At 42.8% G+C, this 25592-nt stretch overlaps 1 protein-coding gene across 1 annotated transcript in view; it reads right to left on the reverse strand.

Moving 5' to 3' along the window:
* Positions 1–25592, reverse strand: part of CPAMD8 (C3 and PZP like alpha-2-macroglobulin domain containing 8) — a 50784-nt gene that overhangs the window by 19257 nt on the left and 5935 nt on the right. Inside the window, exons 8-33 of the mRNA XM_051639978.1 lie at positions 24977–25031; positions 24739–24852; positions 24040–24124; positions 23641–23749; positions 22944–23171; positions 22603–22773; positions 22104–22232; positions 19691–19880; positions 18226–18398; positions 17967–18116; positions 17438–17599; positions 16002–16144; positions 15376–15441; positions 11990–12221; positions 10797–10950; positions 10055–10197; positions 9071–9122; positions 8106–8404; positions 7417–7642; positions 6688–6864; positions 5387–5468; positions 3636–3792; positions 3115–3189; positions 1964–2129; positions 1353–1439; positions 646–782 (exon numbers count right to left, since the gene is read on the reverse strand). Coding sequence (XP_051495938.1) covers positions 646–782; positions 1353–1439; positions 1964–2129; positions 3115–3189; positions 3636–3792; positions 5387–5468; positions 6688–6864; positions 7417–7642; positions 8106–8404; positions 9071–9122; positions 10055–10197; positions 10797–10950; positions 11990–12221; positions 15376–15441; positions 16002–16144; positions 17438–17599; positions 17967–18116; positions 18226–18398; positions 19691–19880; positions 22104–22232; positions 22603–22773; positions 22944–23171; positions 23641–23749; positions 24040–24124; positions 24739–24852; positions 24977–25031 — 3762 coding nt within the window. The remainder of the gene's footprint in view (positions 1–645; positions 783–1352; positions 1440–1963; positions 2130–3114; positions 3190–3635; positions 3793–5386; positions 5469–6687; positions 6865–7416; positions 7643–8105; positions 8405–9070; positions 9123–10054; positions 10198–10796; positions 10951–11989; positions 12222–15375; positions 15442–16001; positions 16145–17437; positions 17600–17966; positions 18117–18225; positions 18399–19690; positions 19881–22103; positions 22233–22602; positions 22774–22943; positions 23172–23640; positions 23750–24039; positions 24125–24738; positions 24853–24976; positions 25032–25592) is intronic.

Consider the following 25592-nt stretch of genomic DNA (forward strand, 5'->3'; position numbering starts at 1 on the left):
CAAGACTGAACAGCCCCAGGTCTCTCAGCCTTTCTTCATAGGAAGGATGTTCAAGTCCCTTAATGATCCTTGTAGCCTCCATTGGACTCTCTCCAGTAGATCTCTGTCTCTCTTGAACTGGGGAGCCCAGACCTGGACACAGTTTTCCAGTGCCAGTCTCACCAGGGCAGAGTAGAGGAGCAGGAGAACCTCCCAAGACTTGTTGGGCACACTGTTCTTAATGTACCCCAAGATACCATTGGCCCTCTTGGCCACAAGGGCACATTGCTGTCCCAGGGATAACTTAATGTCCACTAGGACTCCAAGGTCTTCCTCCACGGAGCTGCTTTCCAGCAGGATGACCCCTAATCTCCACTGGAGCCTGGTGCTATTCCTCCCCAGGTGCAGGACTCTACACTTGTCCTTACTGAACTTCATGAGGTTCACTTTCACCCAGCTCTCCAGCTTGTCTAGATCTCCTTGGATGGCAGCAGAGCCCTCTGGTGTGTCAGCCACCCAGTTCAAGCAGTAAAGTGCCCTGGAAAGTTTTTCTCCTTACCAGGACAGTTTGTCTAGACTCCAGACAGAAACTTCTGCATTGACCAATCCTGATTTCTACAATTCATTATGCATGCACTGAAGGTACCTATTTCAGAGGCAGCCCACCTGAGTAGATGAGAAGCCTCCAAGTGCATTTCTCTGCTGTGAAAGCCATTTTACTACTGGGAGAGCAGAGGCCACGTCTCCTAGGAGTGTGTATGTCAAAAGGGCATAAGATGTCATCTCCACTTCTGCAGAAACAACTGAAAGGGAGGGTGGGGAGAGAGAATAAAAAAAATTATATCAAAATACCATCTCGAATTGAGAATCTGGGCATGGCTAGAGGTAATGCCATTAATATTCATTAACTGAAAAAAGTTTAGAGTCTGTAGAAATAAATACAGGAAGAGAAAAATGGAGGTGTCTGCAGCCAAGATGCATCACCTTCCAAAGATATCTCTGCTTCCAACATAAGCTCTTTCCTTCACAGGATAGATAACCTTTCTTCTTCGTTGTATGCCCTAAGTAACTTCTTTCCCATTCCAAGTTCTACTTTGCAACTGCCCATACTGTATATTCCTGTCCTTGATTTTCATCCAATATCCTGTTAGATCCCTCTTGAACACTGGTGCTGTTTCTCATTTGCTCTTAACCAGCTCTTTCAGCACAATCTTACCTGCCTTTTATGAGCTCGCATTTCATCTGGACCCCATGGTGACCAACTGCCATTTTCAGAACACCTTGTATTACTTAAGCAATTCACTAGAATACATGCAGGCAGCAGCCTGTTGTTGCAGCACTTTCCCTTATCTCTGTCTTTGCAGCACAAGTACCTGATTGAGAGAGACCATCATTAAATCCCATGAAGGTGTCTTCATCAGTGACAAGAGTTCCTGTCAGGCTCCAGTGTGTGAAGCCATCTGGAAAAGCAGGACCACAGAACACGTGTTAATTACATCTAAACCTCCGTACCTGGGAAGAATCAAATTCTGCTCTTGCACTGACTCAGACAACAGATTCATGCCCTGAACTGCACTGCCCCTCCAGTTAGCCAAGCTCCCTCTGGGCAGGAGGCTCCCTTTGCAATTACAAAGGTGGCTCAATGTGACAAATCAGGTGATTCCTGGATTTTGGATTCCATGCACCACCAGGGAACGTGATGTGTTACAAGGCAAACTGTCATATTGACAGCACAGGCACTGCAGAGCCTCTGATGCACTTGTCTTCCTTCAGCACCAGGAACTAAGGTGCTCAGCCCTCTCTGCAGGGACCCAGGAAACCTCTGGCCTTACAGAGCCGCTTTGTGCCGTGAGACAGACCTCACCCCACAGGTTCCTCTCCAGTAAGTCAAATACGTCCTTGGGGTTGCCAGGGCTATTTACTCATCCCCACAAGAGGATGGGCAGCTCAGGGAGCTGCCAGGCTGGCCCCAGGAGCACAGTACCTTGTGTGATAGCCATGCTGTTCACCCTGCGCAGCGCCCCGGCGGCCGAGGGGCTGTGCAGCAGCGTCAGGGCGTAGGCAGTCAGGGCAGTGGTGTAGGGGTCTTCTGCTGAGTACAAGTTGGACTCTAAGAAGTGCTTGGCTTTCTCAACAGCTGATCTTTCCTCCTATATTGAGGGGAAAGAGCCCAGCCATGTTACCAGCTGCTGTATCCCAGAACTTAGAATCACTTTATTTCCCATTAAAGAGCCAACCCACCACCTAGGGAAGGTGCACTTTGCTCCCTGCAGAACGACACCAACATTTTCCTTTCCCCAAGAAAAGCCACATATCCCAAACTCAAACAAGAGGAGCAAACAGCCAGAAAGAGCTAAACTAACACTGAGACACATTGATTCCCCTTGAAAGCTGAAGAGATGTTGTGTCCCTGCAAGGAGCAGATGAACAGAGCAGAAGCAAACCCTGCTGCATGTTTGATTGTGTTCCTGACACTCTGGAGCGTCTAGCAGACGCCAGAGGATAATAAAGGCCAAGGTTCCCAGGGGTCCCTGCAGCCAACAAACATGTTTTATTAACTCCCTCAATGACCTCACCCTGTAGGAACGTGGCTCTGATAATTTATAGAAACAATTTAATTGGACTTGATGTAATTTGGTTTCCTTTGATTTCCCTGTGGCACTAACCTTCCCCTTCCTCATTTCCTAGCTAAGATCATTAGTAACACTTGCAAATCTCCTCTAGGAAAACCATTAGATCCACACAAACTGCACTCCCAGCAAATAAAAATGTCTTGACACAGCAGCCCAGAGAGAGCATCACATCACTTCTCAGGGTGGGAGGACACTGCTGACAGGGAGGCAGGAAGTTACTCTGAGAGCACTGGAGGATTTCCTAATTATTTTATTTATTTTTAATGAGGTTGAGAGCCTCCCATTCCAACAAGAACCGAGGGCTAGGGTGTATCTTCCTGCAATGGCAGCAGTCTCACCCTTCAAGCTCTACAGTGATGCCATCAGAAGTGCTAAGATTGTCACTAAGATTGTTTCTGAATAGATCCTGCAGTTTGCACTGGCTGCTTCAAAGCCTCCATAAACCCAGAGAATTATTAGAATATGAAGAACGGGGCAACTATTTTAACTAAGTCTTTGTTACCTCAGAAGTGACACCTGTTTCCAGAAGAGATGCAACCACATAAGCTGTCAGGGAGATCTTACCATGGATTCCACCCTGGAGGGCAACAAACAAACCACTGGATGAAAACTAGAGAAAAGGACACTGGATAAAAAGACTCTTGAAGCAAGACAGAGAATATAAGAGAAGTCATGGCATCACAGAACTTCTTTTCCTTTGGACATAAGGAACACAAAACCCAACCCAACATTAGTAGCTTCCTTCCAGAGCAATAGCCTGAGAACACAATGCATAGAACTTTACATTCTGAGACATGATTCTGAAGGGTTTTGCATGACTTGCTTTCCATTCCCATGGGACAGCACACAGAAAAGTTCTGATAGCCTTTTTAACTGAAATTCTTCTGATTCTTCCTATACTTTTCCAGCCTTTCAAGTGCAATATTTATATTAGGCATAAGGAAACAGCATCACTTCATGCTTTGAGAATAACTTTAAATATGCACCTACTGCATGATTGAGAGTCAGTATAGTATTTTTTACCTGAATGTCCTTGTTTAGTATCCTGCCCATAGCAGGAAAAGAACCATCTTCTTTCTGATGCTGGATGATCCAGTCTTTGGCAGCTGTGAGTTCTTTCGGGTCAATGAAAATAAACCCACGAGACTGTGCAAAGGACTTGAGGACAAAAGCTGTTAGCCTGTAAATAGGAATTGATCATCTTTACTGAGAAAACCATTTCAGATTCACGTATCAGTAAAGGGAAAACAATATTCTTAGAAAGCACAAATTGTTGGGGAAAACACTAAATACTGTTAAAAAAATGTGATGGTACTTAAAAGCACCTGAACACTGTCCAGTCTTCCAGGTGAGAGCAGGATCAAGGGTCAACAAATTAAATTGAAAGGTATAACTGGAGGATATATTTCTCTTAGTTGTGACAGACTCTGAAACTCAATTCCCTTTTACATGTGCTCATCTGCTAACCCATATTATTGAAGCTTTTAAATTAAGAATCACTATCCTTACAAATACAGAATATTTGTAAAGAAAAAGGAGGAGTAAACTTTCTGATTTTCTTGCTGTCTTAACTAAAAAGAAATCCAGACCCATCGCTAAAATCTGAGGCTGTGTTAGACTTTATACACAATTAAGACTTAAGAAAGCAACAGAAGTGTTTTTGGAATTCTAAATCTCTAACATGCAACAAGTGTGAACTCTGGCCAGCTTTGGGAGATTGAATCATTCACTTTACAAGCCTCTGAGGAATGGGAGGGTAGAAAGCATGCTGCCTGGCAGGGCATTTTTCAAGTGTTAAGTAATTCTGTGTCACTGTATTTTACATCTAGGGACTGGGAGATGCCAGATCTGAGATACAAGTTTGCTATCTTAGAAACAGTGAGGCAGCAGCATCAGGGAAGTGGTACTTCCCCTCGGGAGAGTTCATGGAGCAAAATCAGTTTCAAGCAAAATACAGAGCAGATAGGGAAGCCAAGTGACAGCACAAGCAAATGAATGAAGACAAGAATCTGCTACATCTGAGGCACTGTAGTCAACTGACACACCAATGTGATGTAATGCACATGGTTTCTTGAGGGGAACATGAGTGTGATGAGCTGATTTCTCAGGTTCAGAATTTCTGGTTCTCATATTGTTGGATGTGAGAGGTTCTGCACTGGTAGTCACAGAATCAGAATGAATTGGGCTGGAAGAGACCTTAAAGATCATCTAGTTCCAATCCCCAGTTCTCAGGGCATAAATCCATACCATTCTGTTTATATTCCCTGGAGAGGATATAAAATAATGCACCTGGGAGAAAAACTTCTTGGGGGTTTTTCTGGGCTGGTTTTGGTGTTTGTTTTTTTCCTACCTTGGTCAAAGCCCCTGTCACTTCTAGAGATAGCAAGTTTCTCTGTACCTGCTTCAGGTGAAGCTCCATTCCCTGGTGGAATTAGGTGCTTAAATACCCCCTGATATCTTGCTACACCAATTCCAGTAGATCAAATATGATCTTTAACTGTATTTTTTAAGACTAAAGCCTGGACATATTAGTAAATGTGATTATCTCAACTGCTCCTGAGTCTTCAAACAACTATAATACACTCCTAGTGTAGTATGAACACCCAGCAGCATTGAAACAGTCAGTCTACAGTCACTGAGGAGCATTCCTGTTCTCCACTGGGTGAGATACCATGATGGAAGCTGGAAAATTCCTCTTCTTCCCTTGCCAATTGTACATCTTTCCCATTTAGCAAACACTGAATTTTCTAACTGAGGTGTAAACAGCAGCTCACCACATGCTCCCCGAGGAGTCCCGCTCACCAAACGCGCTGTAGGACCCGTCCTGCCTCTTGTAGGTCAGCTGGCGCTGGTAGCCTGCAAGTCATAGGTAGGGGAGTCAAAAATCCTCACAGAGAGAAAAACAAGGATGGAAAGTGAGAGAAGACTCAGACCATCTGGCACTAGTGGAAGGGGATTCTGCTGCCTGAGGCAACCTCTGATTTTGTTGAGTGATAGGGCCGGCTACATGCACACTGTAGCTTATTCAGAAATCCAGTCAGGCTCACCACCACCTCCCCAGGCTCACCACCACCTCCCCAGGCTCACCACCTCCTGCACCTTGGCCAGCAGCAGTATCAACAATTTAACCCCCCTTTGTAAAGATACAGCACTAAAAGAAAGACTTTTTTTACTTAAGCACATAGTTAATTCTCCTTCCATCCTACTGAAAAGCACCAGGAGGATGAAATTTCTTCTATAATAATACAACTGGATTCAGACTTTTCTCCAAAGCTGTTGCTTGGGACAACTTGATGGAACATGACAACACAGGCAGTGATCTTAAACACTTCCTAGCTGCTAGGGCTGGCTTACAAGGCTTGGTTTAGACAACAATTATTAAGTTGAATGCTGAAGATATGAACTCTCTACTGGGAAGTCTGTTGAGACTGAAAATAAGATTTTCCTATTAGGAAATTAATTTGCTTCATAAACCTGTTTGTCTTATAACAGTGAACCTCTCCTCCTAGTAAAGTCCTCTAGGCCTCTAGACTGAGGGATGTAAACTCTTAAGTGAGGTCTTAGATTCATCTGGGATCAAATCCTTCAGAATGGGTATTTATGAAACAGAAATTGAATCATAGAATCACAGAATCATAGAATTTGGGACTAAAAATGTTACTAGGAAAATACTGCAGAAAGAGAAAGTTCATAGAAAAGCCATGCAGTGACTAAAGGATTGGAAAGCAAATTTATGAATAAGGCAAAAAACCTGGATATGCAGATTGTTACTAAATTAAATTTTCCTTGACTTCTTGAAATGCTGAAGCACAGAAAAAAGCTGCCTAAGGAAAAAAGATTAAAAATATAAATCAAGAAGCATGTAACTAGGGGTTACTGAAGGGAAACACAGGCTGCATATCAATGGAAAACATCTTGCCATCAAAGTCTGTTAACCAGTGAGATCATCCTCCAAGAAATGAGGAATCCTCATCCCTTGGGATGCTCTTGATTAACAAAGACAACGTGATACTATAAAACTCTTCCAACCTACAAGCTTTTTCTCCTTCTATCAATTGTAAGTGTAATGAGTTACCTTGAACAAGGTAATCAGTAGCTTCACTCTCCACCTCATGACTGAGTTGTTTGGTTTTCTGCAGATATTTCAGGACAAAAACATTGGGAGCAAAATGGATCATGTTCTGCTCCCCACATCCAAAGGGTAATCTCAAAAGCTTGTCCAGATTATTCAACGTGGGACCCATCACATCTCCTGTTTGAAAAAGGGGTGATATGTTCAGTACCAAGGAAATGAGCTTCACTTCCTTTTGATGTCCTGTGCTCAAAGCCCACCTGACTACACTAATTTCTGGAAGCTACACGTGGTTCAGCTTAAATAAACTGTAGCAGAAGATGGAAGTCCTTCTAATGTTAAGCCTTAGCCCTTCAAGTTCTTGCTGGAATAAAGACGTTTCACATTTCAGAGTTGGATTATCTCTGACTCTCCAGTTCAGACTACTAGTTTAGTACACAGCACAGCTAGTGATGATGATAATTAAATTAATACTATGAATCCTAAGAGACAGTGCCTCTGCAAAGCCCTCAGAGGGTATGAACTTTAACTCACTGTCAACTCAAACAGGGTTCAAACAAGTGACAAAAAAGAATACTGCCCCAGAATTAAGCCACATGTACCTTTGCAACTGCCTGTGACTATCTTAGCTGGTCTGTAATACTCAAATACTGGTCAGAACCGAGTAACAGCTGGAGTTATCTCTTCATATTTGATAACTGGTACCTAGTGATACCTCCTCATAATTGATACCTATTATTGAAGCCGTAGCTCTTTCTGATCCTGGAATTATGTTGTGGGGAACTCCAAGAGTAAATGCTTCATTGTGATTTTCATCAGTCTCTTCTTTTCTCCAAATTTTAAACTCTCCCATTGACCCCCAGCCTGTGGAAAAGCCAATGTACTTCACCTCAAGGTGTTTGGGGACTGTCCACTCCACAATAATAGACTCATTTAGCACCCGAGTACCATGGCCAACCTGAAATGAACAAAAAGCCATGCAGTTCCAAGAAGCCACACAGAGGAAGTCAGTCCAAGACGCGTCCTTGGACCCAGTAACTTCTGTATGCATCAGAGAACACTGTAGATAGACCAATACCTTTCTCTTTCCCACCCACAAAATAATCCAAGGAAGCTTAATGAGAATTCCACAGGCTTGACTCCCAAGGCTTTCAGTGCACTTAGCACTAAAAGCTTTGAAGACTGAGGTCCTGAGAACACGTGGCAATCAGGTATCTGCTGATTAAAACAGCCTGACCAAGGCTTCATATAGAAAAAGCACCAGGAATGAAGCTTTTGCCTCCTACAACAAGTCTAATGACAATCTCCTGCACGTGTGCTCAAGCTCTGTTTAAGAAAACAAGAGACTTTTACACTCCTTTAAGCAATTCCAGACTTAATGCTTCCACATTCCAAGCCCATTACATAGAGAAATGCACTACCTGGATAATTCCGTTTTTCCAGCTGATCCAGAAGCTGCGGAATTCATCCCAGGAGAGGATACCAGCTGTGTCCCTGCTGACCACTGGCTCACCCATTTTGCTTGTGGAAATCCATGTTTTAGTATTTTGGTGTCCACCAATAACAATCTCAGTCATCTCTGCCATGTCGTGAGGGCCAGAGGACAAGGCCAGGTGAGCATCATTGTGAGCTTTGACAGCAACATCAAAGTGTGTCATCTGGGCAGGTTTCTGCATGTACTGGTACTCATACTTGTTAGGTGTAGAAATGTGTATTTTCTCTAGTCAGAAAAAGAATGGGATGTTGTCAGAATTAGAGCTTAGCTCACACACTTCAAAACTAACCCATAGCTAACAAAATTTAAACAGACTTTTCCTAAGTATTTCATCTTTTTTCCAGCCTCTTTTAACTATATATGGATGTTTCTTCCCATCTTCTATTTGTACTCCCTTCCGATACAGAATATCCTTCAATTCAAACTGCTCAGCTGGATTTCTTATGAAGCCTGTAAAGTGATTTTTCAGTTCTAATCTAGTGGTCAAAAGCATCTCTGTTTAGCTACTGGAGCCAACTCTGAGCTCTCCAAATCTCAGGCAGGAAGGACACACTGATTCCAGAACTGAATTTTAAAACATCAGCTGAAAATATAGTACAGTCACAGTTACTGTCCACAGTGCTGAATACTTAAACTGTTCCATAAAGGAATTTAATTGCCATTTCCAGAAATCACTTGGACAGTTAGAGCAAATTCATAATTAGCCAGCACAGTAAGAAAGACTCTTTATTCAAAAGTTCCTCCTACACACCAAAACTCATTAATCATAGACTGACAGAAACAAAGATTATTTTTATTTTTTTTTTACCTTTTTTTATGAGATGAATCCACATGTTTCTATTTATAACTAAATAAAATAAACTTAATATCTTATTCAAATCATGAACTTACCATTTGGGCAGAAGAACACGCTATAGGTGTATTCTCTGGACAGTCCCTCTGGCTGTATGAAGACAGAAATCCATAGATAAAAAGCTTGCATTAGCAGTAAAACTATTCAGTTCTACTTATAAAATACAGAAATAATATTCTGCTGCTGTACAGTGGTTTACACCCATTCTAGAAAAGTTATTACACTGTATTTTGGTAGCTATAGATGTGCTAACCACTGCCAGCTGATCTCCAGCACAGTTTAACAGGCCAAGCACAACATTTCTGTCTCTTTTTCTTCTGAGGAGGATTAAAGATTCACCAGCATGACCTCAGAACCAAGTGGGCCCCTTTTGGACACTCCACCACTAAAACTGATTTCAATGTACCATAAATCAACTTGAAGATTCTTATAAACCTATTCACCTTTGATTACTAATTCTGGAGCCCCCAACATAAGGACATGGAGCTCATGGAGAGAGTCCAGAGGAGGCCATGGAGATGATCCAAGGGCTGGAGCAGCTCTGCTCTGGAGACAGGTTGGGAGAGTTGGGGTGTTCAGCCTGGAGAAGAGAAGGCTCCAGGGAGACCTTAGAGCACCTGCCAGTGCCTGAGGGGGCTCCAGGAAAGCTGGGGAGGGGCTTGGGACAAGGGCAGGGAGGGAGAGGACAAGGAAGGATGGATTAAAACTGGAAGAGGGAGATTGAGGTGAGACATGAGGAGGGAATTCTGGAGTGTGAGGGTGGGGAGACCCTGGCCCAGGTTGCTCAGGGAAGCTGTGGCTGCCCCATCCCTGGCAGTATTGAAGGGCAGGTTGGATGGGGCTTGGAGCAACCTGGGCTGGTGGGAGGTGTCCCTGCCCATGCAGGGGCGTTGGATCTAGATGATCTTTAAAGTTCCTTCTGACTCAAACCATTCTATAACTACCTAAAAACTATCATGATTTGCCCAAGCCTGTATATTTTTTCCCCCTGAATCATTACAAATAAATTCTTATCTTCTTACCTCAATAATAACACTACTGCGAACATAATCCACTCCCACTGGGGTCCTTTTGTCCAGGTAATTGTCCTCTAAGTGCTTGCCATTCTTTAAGGTCTGCATCCCATCCTGACAGCAGCTAGTTCCACCATAAGCAAAAGCTTTTGCTAAGAAATAGAAGGGAAAAGAAACAGAGATTGTGTGGTAGGAAGATCTTCAGGAGTTCAAGGGAACATCTAAACTAATTAGATTGAGGTGATTAGCAATACATCCAGTGTTTTGTAAAAACAACTCTCCTGTTACATTTATTCTTTAACTATTTGAACAGTCACATCTAAAATTGGACAATATTTGGACAGTCACAGGGCAACAGAGAAACTCTTTCCTAGTTTCCCATGTTGCACAGTTTTTACTGTAACATTTTAAAGATGTACAGAATTTGTTGTTATTCTCTTATTTAAAAATTTCCACTGATCTCTTCAGGGAGAGGTAACAGATGCAAACCTTTCATGACCACATATCTGACAGCAGGAAAACTCCTGACTAGGGAACCCCCTGAAGTTTGTTCTTACAGACTCTCCATCTTATTATGGATATAGAATCTGCTCCTCAAAACAAATGAGGCTGAAAAGCTAAGATGGCAGCAAGTGACATGAGTGATTCCACTTTGGGGTGCCAGGGAAATAAGAATTGTCTTCTGAAAGAGGAAGAAAAAGAAACACTTGTAAAACTCCAAGCAGGTAAGTTGTTTTTATTTCTGTACTACCAGTGATGTTGCTCAGTCCCAGCTCATTGAAGGACAAAACGATAGAGGTGGGTTTAGCTTCCCCGGGGGCAACGCACTTCTTCCTTGTCAGGTGGTGTTTCCCAGGATGCCCAACAAACTTTATGCCTTTTGGAACAGAGATCTTCACATGGACCTGTGAACATTTTTGAAAGCCATTTACTGGAAACCTCAGCTGCAAAGCCAACATGAAAAATCTGAAAACCATAATATGCTTAATAAAATCAGAGTGTGCATGGATGATGCCTCCTTCAACCTCCCAGCAGCATGTTTGGGGCCAGGGAGATAATGAGCTTGAGAGGAGAATGAGGAAATGGTGTCAAGTTGCACCAGGGGAGATTTAGACATTAGGAAGAACTTTTTCCCTGAAAGGGTTGTCAGACATTGGAACAGGCTGCCAAGGAGGTAGTTAAGTCACCATCCCTGGATGTGTTTAAAAGTTGTCTAGATGGGGTGCTTGGGGATCTGACTCAGTGCTGGGCTTGGGAGAGGAGATCCTCTCAAAGGTCTTTTCCAACCTAAAGTGATTCTATGATTCTATGATCTAGAGAGAGGACCTCTTGAAAAAAAAACAACATAAAACATAATTTCAGAATCAACTTTCAGCAGCTTTCTGATCATGAAGGAAATTCTTCTCTGTGGTTCAGCATTTTTCAGTATTTGTATTTCTCAAGGGTTGAAAGGCACTTCAGACTGCTACAGCTGTTTGTTGGTCTCTTCTCCTAAGTAACTAGTGATAGGATGAGAGGAAATGGGATTAAGTTGTGCCAGGGGAGGTTTAGGTTGGATATTAGGAAAACTTTCTTTTCTGGAAGAGTGGTAAGGCCCTGGAATGGGCTGCCCAGGGAGGGGGTGGGGTCTCCATCCCTGGAGGTGTTGAAGAATTGTTTAGATGGGGCACTTCAGGACAGAGTTTAGTGGTTGTGGTAGTTGGATTATGGTTGGATCCAATGATTTTGAAGGTCTCTTCCAACCTTAATGATTCTATGACTTCATGAAAAGTAAACAAAGCAATGACATCTATTCCTATTGGAAAACAATATTTTTATCTGGGTCAAAACATTTGTACTGAGCTTATCACTATTTTATCTCCTGGAACTTTTAGATCACTTAGGAAATGTTGATGATAAGACAGAATTTAGTGACTTAGCAAGGGGAATAAAGAGGGTGGTTACCTCTACACAGACAGCCAAGTAGTTGTAGACAGTCAGTGGGATTTTGGTCTGTTCTCCCCGGATGACGTGGTAGGGCAGGGTGAAGTCAATGAAGAAAGGTTTAAATGTCTTCAGTTCTGTTTGCCTGGCAATGCCCAGACCCTTCTCTTCAGACAGAGCCACAGCTTCAGTTATCCACGTGGTGATGGAGTCTGGCACTTCCACTTGCAGCTGCGCTTCTCCTGAGATACTGCTACAAAAAAGAGCAGGGAATCATTTGGGTTGGTCAGGTTCATGAAATGCTTTGGACTGAAGTTAAACTACAGGTCCCAACCCTCCAGATGCAAACTTACACCATCAGTATCTGCTTTGATCAGCAGCTGATCAAAGGCTCAGTGTTTCTATCAGGTTTTTTTGAGACCTACGCACATTTACAAGACGCAAGTAGCTGCTTCTGCAAAAAACACTCTTAACATACAAATTCTTACTGGATTAAAAGCTTTGCTGGCATTTGCAGCCCCATTATAGAGTCACTTTTATTACAGGCAAACATCTGCACTAAGTCAAAAAAAAAAAAAGAAAGAAAAAAAGAAAGAAATCCTAGGCTGAGGTCCTGGATAAAAAGAGTTCAGCAATAATTTACTGAACAGTTAGTGAAATCCAAGTATTTTTTGTTGGAGCCCAGTGGCCTTGCATACATTGACACATTGCAGACTCTGCTTGAAAATAAGGGCAAATGAGAAATTTTCCAAAAAACCAAGTTCAGGAACTGCTTGTCCAGGGGAGGGTATTTTAATTCAGAAACTGGTTGGTTGGCTGTTTTTTTGGAATGCCTGACTCAGAACATTTCCAAGCTCATCATTTTCTTCCAATGAGGATTGAAACTAATTATTAAAAAATCAGTTTTCTACTCCAAGTATTTAGCTTTCCTGTGCATACCAAAACAGGGTATCAGAAACCTGGTATCCTCTTCCATGCTTTATAATATCAGAAATTCAATTTTGTTCTGCAGACTTTGCTATTTCCCTCCTGCAAAGCTTTGGCCTTGCCTGGAACAGAAAACATTTCCTCTAAAGCAAGAACAAAAGCTATTTCATGGCTCAACTGGCAGGATGATTGGTGCAGTTATGACTACACCCTAAGGTTGTTTTCTCTCAAGTTCTTATTTATTCCCCAGAGCCTGATACACATGCTGCTGGCTCTGTAATCTTTTGAGAGCAACATGCATCTGAGCTGGCATGGAAAAGGAGAGTGCAAGATCTTCAGAGTAAGCTCTGTGAGTCCAGAGCAGAACACACTGTCTGTCCATGTTGCACTGCCTCCTGATTCCAGAAGAAACCCAAGACTTGGGATTTCACTGCTTTTCAGCTGAAGGCTTTTCATGCTTTAGGCACCAGTGAAGTACCTTTACTCTCATCATCTACATCAGCTGTCTGCAGTTGTCACTGAGCTGAAGCTACTGTAACTGTCACCAACTCAGCAGCACATCCTGCTCTGCTCTCTGTGTTTCTATCACAGTAAGAAAAGGATTAATACAGTTTGATAAAAAACTTGAGCTCATGGCCCTGCATGCCAGGTTCAGTCTCCAGGCACTCTGGGCAATGAAGGAGGCTCCCTAGCTCAAAGCACAGAGCTTGGAAAATGAACTTGGTTTGACAGCACCAAGTTATTTTAATGGATTTTAAATCCTCTAGTTTCTTAATATTTAGGCCTTCATCTTAACTGGAGTTAGGTAGCTGGTACCTGCAATAAACTTCAGCCCTGAAGAGCAAGTAGAAGGATGTCCTAGCTCCAGAACTGGCAGTATTCCAGTCTGTTTAACTGGACAATTTGTTGCAGCTGATGTTCTTTCCACTGGGATTTCAGCCCATAAGCAGCATTAACATTATTTTCACACATGAGGGCACTTACTCTTCTGGGCAGGGTCCCAAAGTACACACACATTTCCAGCCATTAGACCCTCCAGCCAGGCTCTAGGAATTTTTAGAATTGGTTTGGGAAGTTGACATTAAGCCTTTGTTTCTTTTCTTTGTTTCTTTTTTTTTTTGAGGATTGTATATTATAATAATAAATCGCAGAAGAAAAAAAAAATAATAAATTCTCCTTGTTCAAGAGAGTGGAAATCAAGGAATGCTCAACTCAGTTGTTTCTAATGAAATGAAGTGGATAAAATGCAATCTGCAGCTTTTTATTACACGCTCTCCCACTTATAATTAACTGCCCCAGCTTGCTGAGGCCCAAATGGGCACTTCTGGAATTCTTTGTGTGTTTCTACAAAGCATATTTCATGCTCAATTGAACAGATTTGAATACACTTGCTGCAAGTTCCTGTCAAATTTAATTTATAATCATTTACTGAGAACGAAGTTTATTTGCAAACCTGGAGAAGCCTTTTAATAATTGCTTCAAATTATGCTAGACGTGCTGTTTCTGGGCTAAATTACTTATTTGTTTATTAATTTTTGTAGTTTCAGCTGTACCAGGTGGAAACCATGATTTATTTTAAGGTCTGGGGGAGATGCTCCTGTGTCAGATGAAAGGGAAAGAAGGGCTCTGGGCAATTTAAAGAGAGATCAAAACAGAATCCTCACCCATGCATGACTGGGCTATACCAGCATTTACAGAAGCAGCCATTCTGCCTCCATATCCTCACACAGATTAGTCTGGGATCATTTGCTCACTAAAGCAAACACAACAATTGATGCTAGGATGAGAGTGGAAAAGAAGAAAAACACCAGCACTCACTGGAGGTGACATGTCTGGATCTACCCTGGCGTCTAAACACTAACCTGGACCCAAGTCATCCTCTACTGCCAAGGGAAACTGGCTCTTCTGAGGGGCTGGTCTTGTCTCCTGTGAACTGCAGCAGGATTTCCCACTACCTTTGGCTCTCTAAAGTGGCACCCAGAATTCTGGGTCATAGGAAGATTTTAGCAGAGAGCTAGAAGGGCATCAACACTGCAAGAGCAGTCTGACTTGCATTTACTGTGAGGTAAGCTTAGGTGACAGGTAGTTCCTCACAGCAGGTACTCACTGCAAACATCTGTCCTCACTTGCTCTTCAGTATCTTGTTTTAATTCACCCTTTTCATAAGTGAGTACAACCTAGAAATGTGTTGAAGCAAACAATTGCTTTTCTTCCCTGAAGATGCTCCTTTGCTTGTGACCCCATGGTGAATTACACATGGGTTGCAACATGGTCACAACTGACAGGTTGGGCCTGAAGGAAGTGAACACACTCAAGACCAGATGAAAAGTTACAAAGAAAGAGTTTTGATTAAAGCTGTGATGAAGAAAAGCAATAACAACAAATCCAGTATAAATCCAGTTCGTTTAAAGAGCTTTGCTTTCTGCAATTGAAGAGGACACACTCCTCTGGATATAATTAAGGGAATTCCCTGTCCATACCTGACATTGAGGCAGTGCCAAATCCATGTTTCAGGAAAGAAGGTTCTTTTCCTCTTCTCTGCTCTGCTAGAAGAAGAAATAAGTCCCTGGCAATGAATTATTTTAATAAGACAGTTTTAACAGCAACTGAGAAATCAGTGTTATCACCTGAATGCAGCTCTCATGAGCAACCCAAACCCAAGCTAGCACAGATTCATAAATGTGACACAAACTACAGAGTCTTTCCAAATGATCCCACGGTGCACACACACCCAGCAGTCTGGAGACATAAATAATACTAAAAAAAAAAAAGTATAAATAAGATAATCTTAAAACCTAACATTAATAAGATCATATAAATAAAGAGAAAGGTTTTATGATCCAAATGCTTTCACTGAGGGAGCTCAAAGAGAGCATACAGAGCATGTCACTTCCCATGACATGATGATAGGGCCTCACCAACAGCAGTTCCTACAATCACTACTGAGTTACAATTAAGTTATACCTTTTGTTAGGTCTATCAAGAGGATGGAAGAGAGTTTCCCTACCACCCCCTTGTCTAAACCAAGCATGAAAACAGCTGAGAACATAAAAAATCCAGTAGCTCAGAGTACCACAGACAATATGCATCACAACACAAATGTTACCTTGGTGCTATTTTAGAATGCAGTGTAGCCACCAACGTCCCCGTGTGTGGCTGGAAAGCTGGGACAGCCTCATCTGTGTACATGCCTCCATTCTGCCTGTGGTTCAAGCTGACTAGATCAGTCATCACAACCAAGCCAGTTTCCTAGACAATAAAAATCAAGACCACAAAACAAAAACCAGCAGGGGAAAAAAAAAAAGAATTAAACATGTACCAATATATTTGTTTCCTGAATTGGACCCCCCAACCCTCTATCAACTTTTAAGGGGTAAATTTCAATTGACACTTGAGGGTTTTTTTTAAAAACTTTACATAAAAATGAGTGTTAATCTGAAAATATGGAGGCATTACAGAGCAGAGCTTTTATGAGAAAGTTTGTTTACTTGGAAAATGCATTGGAACAAATATCTAACATTACTGGGTATGTGAAACTGACAGGCAGCTACAGCTGAAAAATTATGACACACATTTTTTTCCCCTAGAATACTACATTACAGCTTTTTACCCTTCCTAAAAGTTTCCAGTGTGTTCTGCTGCAGTTAGTGGGCAGCTCTCACATCAGGCATCACCCATCCTGCACTGCCAGGAATGCCAAGCAAAATGGAAACTGTCCACAGAGTCTCACAGGAAAAATACAGAATTCCTAGGAAAGCTGTCTGCCAGCTCTGTCCCCTAACTGCACTTATTCATAAGAGACAGCAGTTCCCAGACAGCAAAGGGAGTATGAGCTTTGTTCTCTTTACATACATAGCCAGTGATTACAAATCAGGTGTACAGCAATGCATTCATACCAGCTCTTAACATAAGAATCTTTTCCTGAGATTTTATGCCTCTCAGTAAGACAAAAAAGCATCAGAACAAAAGCTCCAAGAAGGCACAGGGAGAGGAGCAGCAGCGACTCCTGCAGCAGTGGAGAGTAACCAGGAGTTAGAGTTTATGATTCAGAGACTGAGGCATTGGGGGGATACGTTGAAGCCCACAGGTTTTAAGCCAACACAACAGAACCATTTAGCTAAAATTGCAGAAAGGACAAAGAATGAAGAGACAGAGGATCGAGGCTGCCAAGAAAATATTCTTCATCTTTCATACAGAACCTGGCTGAAGTGCTCCACCTTCCTTCCCTGTCAAAGTAACTGCAGAAGAGATCTGCTTGCCTGGAGGAACCTTCTGGTTCCCTGTCTGATTCTCCAGAGAATCAGCATTAACTCCTTCACCCAACACTGGCCCTCTCATAAAGACTGGCCAAAATCAAAGCATGTTTCTCCAACATCTTTGTTGGAACAGTGAATTCTCTGTTCTCGGAAAATACTTTTCAGCCTAACCCCGGAGAAACAGCTGGGATGTCAAAAAAGCAATGGCCAGTGGAGCTGCAAATTAGCCTGCAAACATAGAAGTAGAAAAGACACTCCACAGAGAAGTGAGGCTGATTCTTCCTACTGTAAACGCGAAGCGAGCATCCTTGGTGATGTCCCAGTGCCAGGGAAAGACAGAAGATCTACGGCGTCTACGTGAGGACATGCCTGGCCACCAGAAGTGCCCTTCCTCCTTTGGAGCTCCAAAAGCATCAGACACATCATACTCTGCAAGCTCTTGAAAAACCTGCAAGGAAAAGGAAGAGTCCTTAGTATTTTAAAACCATCCTTTATACTTAAACATGGAGGAAGGGAGATTGAGGCGAGACATGAGGAGGAAATTATTGAGTGTGAGGGTGGTGAGAGCCTGGCCCAGGTTGCCCAGGGAAGCTGTGGCTGCCCCATCCCTGGCAGTGTTGAAGGGCAGGTTGGATGGGGCTTGGAGCAGCCTGGTCTGGTGGGAGGTGTCCCTGCCCATGAGGGAAGGTTGGATCTAGATGATCTTTAAGGTCCCTTCCAACCCAAACCATTCCATGATTCCATGATAAAGACTAACTTATAAAGTGCAGAGAGCAGTATTAAGAAAGACCTCAGCACCTTAAGCTTTCTTTTACCTGACTGGCTGTCAGCTGGAAACCTGTCTTCAGCAGATAGACACTCTTATCCACAGTGGCAATGCAGACACAGCTTGATTTTGCAGCTCTGACCTTTACGTTCACAACATCACCAGGTCTGGTCTCATTTGCCGAGAGAGTCACAGCAACCTAGGAATTCAACATTAAATCCCATTATCTTGACTCATAATCAGCTGACAAAACTACAAAGAGTAACAGGAGGCCACCCCCTCCCCTGCACTGGCTGCATTGCCAATACCTGATTTTCAAAGGAGGACTCCACAGTGAACTGCAGGCTGTCTGTGACCCCTTCTCCGTTCTCCCTGACGTAGTAGACCAGGAGGCGGCCCAGGGGCGCCATGTTGTGAGCTACTGGGAACCGGAGGAACGTCACGCAGACTTCAACCTCTGCTGCAGGGACACTGGGAGGTGCTAAACAATACATTGTAAAAAGAAAAAGCAGTGTTCTTTATCAAAATCACCCTTCCTGCCCCAACCAAATGCTGCGAGGCACAGAGCTCTCCAACCATGACTTGCATCCTCCCCTTGCTCCTCTCATGCACGTTTTTCTTTGACTCAGAATCTTCTCCCTGCCTTTTCCTTTTGTAAGGTGACAGGCAATTAGCACCCCTAGTGTAACGAGCAGGATGGAGAAGGTGTCTAGAGACTGACTACCTAGTGCTTTTCCTGATATAAAATCAAGGAAATATACAGTAATCTAATAATTTAAAATCAACAAAAGAGGGTATCTCTTGCTGCAGAATGCTGCTAAGAGAAAGAGTATAAATGGGTCTGAAAATAGATTATGCAGCTCAGAGAGCATGGTTTCATTAGCAGCAGGTAAACAGAATCACAGCCTGGTTTGGGTTGGAAAAGACCTTAAGGATCACCCAGTCCCCCTCCCTGCCATGGGCAGGGACACCTCTCACCAGCCCAGGTTGCTCCAAGCCCCATCCAACCTGCCCTTCAACACTTTCAGTGACAGAGCAGCCACAGCTTCTCTGGGCAACCTGTAAATACAACAGCTCAGAACCAACCTTCAGTGCAGAAAGGGATCACAAATTCTGAGACCACTGAACACCAGAAGCTGGGTGGGAACAGCTAGGGAAGTTTATTTTACATATTCCCTAACTATCTGCAACTGGCTGCTATTGCAAACATGTTACTGGGATAGACAGACTTTCCCTTTGGCAGCTGTTGCACACACCTTCCCAAGCACCCCATTACTTACCCCTGTTCCCTGGATTCACCAGGGTTGTATCTTTCTGTTATTCTTTGTACAAATGAGGAGTCCACAAAGTTCACTTCCACTCCCCAAGCTAACTGCATGATCTTCTCCTTTAGCCTGACCCATGCTATCAGTCCAATTCATGTCCTCTTCCTAGTTTAAGCTCAACCAGCTCTGTGCATTCCCCAGTCCCTTCATACACTCCCCCCAACCACTCAGCTGATCCCAAGCCCACCATATTAAGACTAGAGTCTTCTTAACAGAGGAAGACTACAGAAAGACTACAGAAAACTCCCCAAGAGTTTCTCCCTCCTGGAGAAATGCATCTTTCTTTCTAGATGATTCTGTGTGCAATGAATCCAAATATTTTTCTTGCACAAAATTATTCTGTGCCCTTTAAGGAGCATCAGATTCCAAATAGGAGGATACTTATGCTTGCAGAAAGGTAGTTTTCCTATGAAAATAGGGGCAAGTTTGCATTTCTGATGCTAGCTACCTGTTTCTGGGAAATGTGTGATATCAATGTTCTTCTCAAAGGGAAAGGTAGCTCTTTTGCTCCTCTGCTGGGTGATGTTACTGGGCTGCAGTCCTGAAAGGACAATGTTGCCTCTCGATGCCACTTCATAATGCAGAGTGAAGTTGCAAGGACATGTGGACTTCACTGCAATCCAAGCCTCCTCTCCCACCTGCACCCAGAGAGGGAAAAGCAAAAGATGTGGTCTGTTACCATGCATGCTTTTTATTTGTAAAGCACAGAAATCTCTTGAGGTTTCAGTCTGCAAGAGATGTGACCCCTCTCCTAGGAAATGTATGCATTCAAAACTATGTTACATTAGCCCTGCTCTCATGGATTTTCTTCACAATAAAAAGGGGCCTGTGTTCAGCCCTTCACTCCCTGCAAGTCTAACAGGAGAATGGGCTGGGGGTTGTATGCATTAATGAAAACAATAAAGGAATCTCTGGAATCCTGGAAGTTAAGCCTTTTTGCACAGAGCAGCTGTCAGAATTGGTTGAATTTTAGACACCCCTTCAGTAGTCCAGCCCAAAAAAGAAAGGAGATGGGTTGGGGGTGGGAAGAGATGTGCTTTTGATAGTCTTTGCAACTATAATTGAGATTATACATGGTGATTACTTTCATATGGCAAATACTAGCTCAAACATAACCAATGCGGCATGAAATCACTGGGAATAGATTTGAGGGAAAATGCTTTCAAATTACACATGTCTTGATATTAATTTGCAAGTCTGGCACTCAAGGAGTTGTCAAACACACAAATAAATGAGAAGAGAGCTGCTTTTTTGCTGGGTCAACTCATCTGATGCTCTGATGTGAGCAGCACCACTGACTTCCTGCATTTTGTGTGCACTGAAGTCCTATTCCCAGAGGTACTCACTAAGTACTGACTACCCTGGAGACATTATCCCCCATATCTCACCAATCCCAACAGAACAGACATGGCTGCTCAGTCATGGGATTAGGACTGGGTCACGTCTGGCTGAGTAATAAACCTTCTGTGGAGCAGCCAGCTTTCCTAGGAACTAACTTCTTGCTTCTAACACTTGTGTTAAGCAGGATTCCTTCAGCACCTTCTATTCCTGATCCTCCTGTCATTTAAAGCATAGCAATGCCCAACCTAAGATTGTCAAGGCTGAACAGCAATGCTAAATCCCAGTGAAATATTTTTTAAAACCTCTTTCTTCAGTACTAACAGTGTTATCTTTCCAGAATGTCTATATAGTACAAACCAAAATGGCAAGGACTTGAATACAAGGAACTGCCAATGGTTAAATACAGCAAGAATGCCACAGAGTCCAAGAAGTGCCTCGTGACATTAAATATTTGAAGTATTAAGAATTCCCCAGTGCAAATGATGAAACAATTCATTAAAAATGAATGTAGCTAATTGGAACACCCAGTAAGAGCTGGCAAAGCAGGGAAACAGTTCCCACATCAGCTGGTCATCCAGCTCCTAGCTTTCCCACAGAAGAATTAGTTCTAATCAGGTTATAATAAGAACAATGTGTTCAGATTAGCAGTGTATAATCCCCTTTCCATACCTCAGGAAACTTGTAAAAGATTAATTAGCCATTAAACTACCATGAAATGCAATGATAAAAAAATGCTCTTATTTGGATACAAAGAGTCTGAAACCAACCTGACAGATCCATTGATAACAGAAATCTAAATGTGAATATTGCCAAAACCCACGTTTTTTTCCACAAAGCAATATGCAGAGCTCAGAGCACCTTCCTGGGTAGAGAACAAACCCTAAACAACTCTCAGTAAAACATTATGCAACAAGAATCATAGCTGAATCAAATCTTTCCTTTAGCAAAAACATCACAACTTTTATATGTAAGGATTACATTTTTGAGAGGCTCCTACAAAAACTACAGAAGATACTGCTCATAGTTTGATAACTGGAAGATTGAACAGACCCAGCTGAGATTTAACCTGGAAGGTTGAGTGGGATTACATAGCCCTAACTTAGATCTTAATTACTCAAGATACTCCCACTAACTTGACTTCCAATCTTTCAGCATTTGATGACCTGCACTAAAGCAGGTAATTTTTACCAAACAATTCACATGTGAATGTTGCCCAAGGTGCACAGAATATATGTTGAAATATGAAAAATGCTGCTAGTTCCTATACCAACTGCCTTTCCCATCCCTACAATACAAAGGAGAATGAGATACTGCACAAAGGATCAAAGGCCCTTTGCTTTGAACCATGCCCACATCCAATAGTTACTTGGTGGCTGAGGTGCAGCTACATCAGCCTATGCAGTGGAAACAAACAGTCCAGGATCCCAGAAACAGAAACAGCTAGAAATATTTAATTAGAACAAAGTACTTTGAGTCAAGAAATGCAGTTGTTGCCATGAAGGAATATGAAGCCAACATACCTGGAAAGGCTTATCTGGTGCCTGGAGCTGGATGTGACACTTGCTGGGCGAGTACCAGCTACTGATGGACAAGTAGTTTGGCAGATACTGATCCCCAGAAGGTTTCCCATCGATCGCTGTCACTTTGGTCTTAACAAAAGTTACACCTGAATGTTATGCATGCATAGAAAGCCCAATTTGTTCTCTCTTCTTACCCTCTATCCCCACCTCCCAGTTTATATTTTCTAGCTGTTCATCTCTTGCCATCTTTACAGATCAGCAGTACTCTCCAAATATTGGCCCCTCACTATGTTAAATTGGATTTGGGGAAGCAGCTTTCCCTGATGGCTACAAACATCAGCTCTGCTGGCAGCAAGAAGCAAGTGATTGCTGCATGGAAATCCAGAAGTTGAAGCTAAAAGACACTGATTTCCTGTTTGTGACACTGATTTATAAAGTGCAGGTTTGACAAGATTAGTTACATTAAAGCCTGCTAATCCTATAAAGAGCTTTCACCCACCTCCAGCCAGACGTATTGGGCAGCTGTGGGGATGGAGGGGATTTCAAACTCCACCAGGCCATTCCTTGATACCAGTTCACTCGTATAAACGTTGTCCTTTGGGGTCAGTTCAGCTTTAATTCGGATAGTGACTCTGTCAGCTGGACTTCCATCAGGGTAAGTGACTTCTACCTACACAGTGTTGCATTTAGAGAACAATGGGGTTTCCATTATAGGCAATTCCAGTCAGTGACAGAAACAACAGGTGGGAAAAACACACCAGAACAGGGTGTAACATCCTTAGATAAGACCAATACAATCTTATACCAGCCATGTGTCAGCCTCTCTACTTCAAATCTTACCTTTCCTTTGTAAGGCAGTCCAGGTTTGAACTGTTTTCTGGTATCTTTGGAGTACTTGATATCAATCAGCTGTTTCTGAACAGGAGTGGAGTCATCAAATGTAACCTGCTTGCTCCCATCAGAGCTGATCACTGTGGCCCAGATATTGACTGTGCCTCGAAAATGCTCTGGAACATCAGCTGGCATCATGTCTTTCACACACACATCGAAAACAGCAGAGCCATCAATCTGCAAAGGGGGTTCAGGAGTGGAAACAAATTTACATTCACATTCAAGAAGGGTCTAGAAGCCACATCTAAAGCACAGGCACTTGATAGGAGTTTGGAGCAGTATTTTTAAAGGATGTGGAGTGGAAGGAATTCATTGGGGAGTAGATGGAGGAAGGAGGAAAGAAAGCAAGTTTCATTTCCCTCCCTTATCCATAGTCTGGACTAGCTCTGCCACAGACCCTCACATTCTCCCTCAGCCCCATATGCTCTAAAAACACATTAATACTATGCCAACAAATTCTCATCCCCCCAAACCATAAACATACCACACAAAAATATACAATATTTGTATTATGCTGCACCCAATTATCCCATTTATTAGTTTATTTTCTGATCTCCCACCAGTAACATAAAATAGAGCTTTGCTACTAATTTCAGAGAGTACAAACCAGGCATTTTAGCACAGCTGACCCAGTGGTCTCCCTCACCTGGGTGGTCTTGAGGACAGGGTGTCCCACTTCGTGCCTGTAGTACCCTACACCATTTATAGTCATATTGACAATTAACTTTCCTGTCACTGGTTTTCCAAATGTGTACCTGAAAGGGGAAGAAGACAATTAATTAACTTCCAGCTGTTTTCTACTTTCCAGGTTATATCAAGGTTGGCAGCATGTGACCAGCACATCTAGAAAACAACAAAAAAACAACACAGAAGGTTTTCCAGCCTGTTATTGTTAACATGTTTTATGAAGGCTCTTACATAGGAAACATCTCATGATGACCAGAAATCATCTGAAAAGTCTGGCACAGCTGAGATCCAAGCTCCAGTGACTGCTGTTGCTGTACTACAATCTATAGTAATGACTTTATTTGGGACATGCTCCTACCTGGCATGGACAGTTCCTTTCTCACACAGTGCAAGGTCCCGAATGTAGCGAGGGGGGTCAATTAGCAGCTCAAACTTTGGCAACACTGCAAGGGAAAGAAGCACAAGCATCTTTCCAAGGAGCTGGGGAGGGGCTTTTCATCAGAGAAGACAGTGATAGGAGAGGGGGTGACAGTTTTAAACTGAGAGAGGGGAGATTTAGGTTAGATGTTAGGAAGAAATTCACTCTGAGGGTGGTGAGGGACTGGAACGGGTTGCCCAGGGAGGTTGTTGATGCCCCATCCCTGGAGGTTTTTAAAGCCAGGTTGGACGAGGTTTTGTGCAACCTGGTCTAGTGGTTCCCTGCTCATGGAAAGGGGGTTGGAACTTGATGATCTTCAAGGTCCCTTCCAACCTTAATGATTCTATGATTCTATTGTTCAAATATGGCAAAAGCACAGAGAAGATCACTGCCTATGGTGGGATGAGGACAGTGGAGTTAACATTACAGCACCCAGCAGAGAATGAATCAACAACAGTAGGAAACGAAGATGACCTTGGCAAGTGTCTGTGTCCCTAGAGTACAAGTCTATAAAGAATTTTTCCTCACTTTAAATGCTTTATTTCTCAGGTGCTTCACCTGAAGTAAAAACATTTCATGACATTGTGCTCTTCCAAAAGCACTGGGGTTACAGTCCAAGCTGATTTGGACACAACTCACCATATTTCTGCACTTCAAAGGATTTGTTGTACGTGTGCCCTTGCATCTCAGCAAAGATGAGCCATTCACCAAACACTGGCTGGTCAGACAAAGGAAAAGTCATATTGACAATACCTGAAAAAGGAAACAGCAATTAGTGAACTCCGTGTCACTCATCAGCCCTTGCCAAGGCCTACTGAGCATGGCTCAAGCAGTAAGCAAACAACAATACATAGAGAAAACATAACCCCAAACTTACCACAACAAAATGGCTTCAAATTGCTCCACTCGATCATCCGAGAGCCCCGAGGATCCTACAAAGTGGGTTAGGAATGAGAAACATCATAGTGAAAATGGAAGTCACTCATACATGGAACACAGTTTGCAACAAAGAACTTCATATTGTAACACACACACACACCTCACTAACAGCTCAAATGCAACTAACATCAGTTGAAATTTTCTGAAGATACTTTACCAGGGGGTATTTCCTTTCTAAAAATCAGTATTTATTGAAGGACACTGTTTCTCCAGCCAATGCACACAAGACAGCACTGCTAAGCAGCAGATCTTCTACCTGTCTTAAGACACCTAGTTTGGATGGGATGAACTGGCCCCTGAAGACTCTCTCTTTCTGTCCACAGAGGGAGCTGTACAACTAGCAAGGCAGTTTTTAGGTGACAAAGTCAGATGAAATTAGTCCTGCTGGTTTTGTCAGCAGGAAATCTGTGACCGAATGCAAACATGAGGGAGAATTCTTCTGCTTGCTGAAAGCTACAGAAAATGCATGGTATAAAAAAATAAATAGACTAGACACAGAAGGAACCTCTCATTCACCTCATAAGGAAGAAGACAGGAGTACCCTTTCCTTGCCA

This window comes from Apus apus, chromosome 24 (genome assembly GCF_020740795.1).
Source record: "Apus apus isolate bApuApu2 chromosome 24, bApuApu2.pri.cur, whole genome shotgun sequence".
Classification (NCBI taxonomy): domain Eukaryota; kingdom Metazoa; phylum Chordata; class Aves; order Apodiformes; family Apodidae; genus Apus; species Apus apus.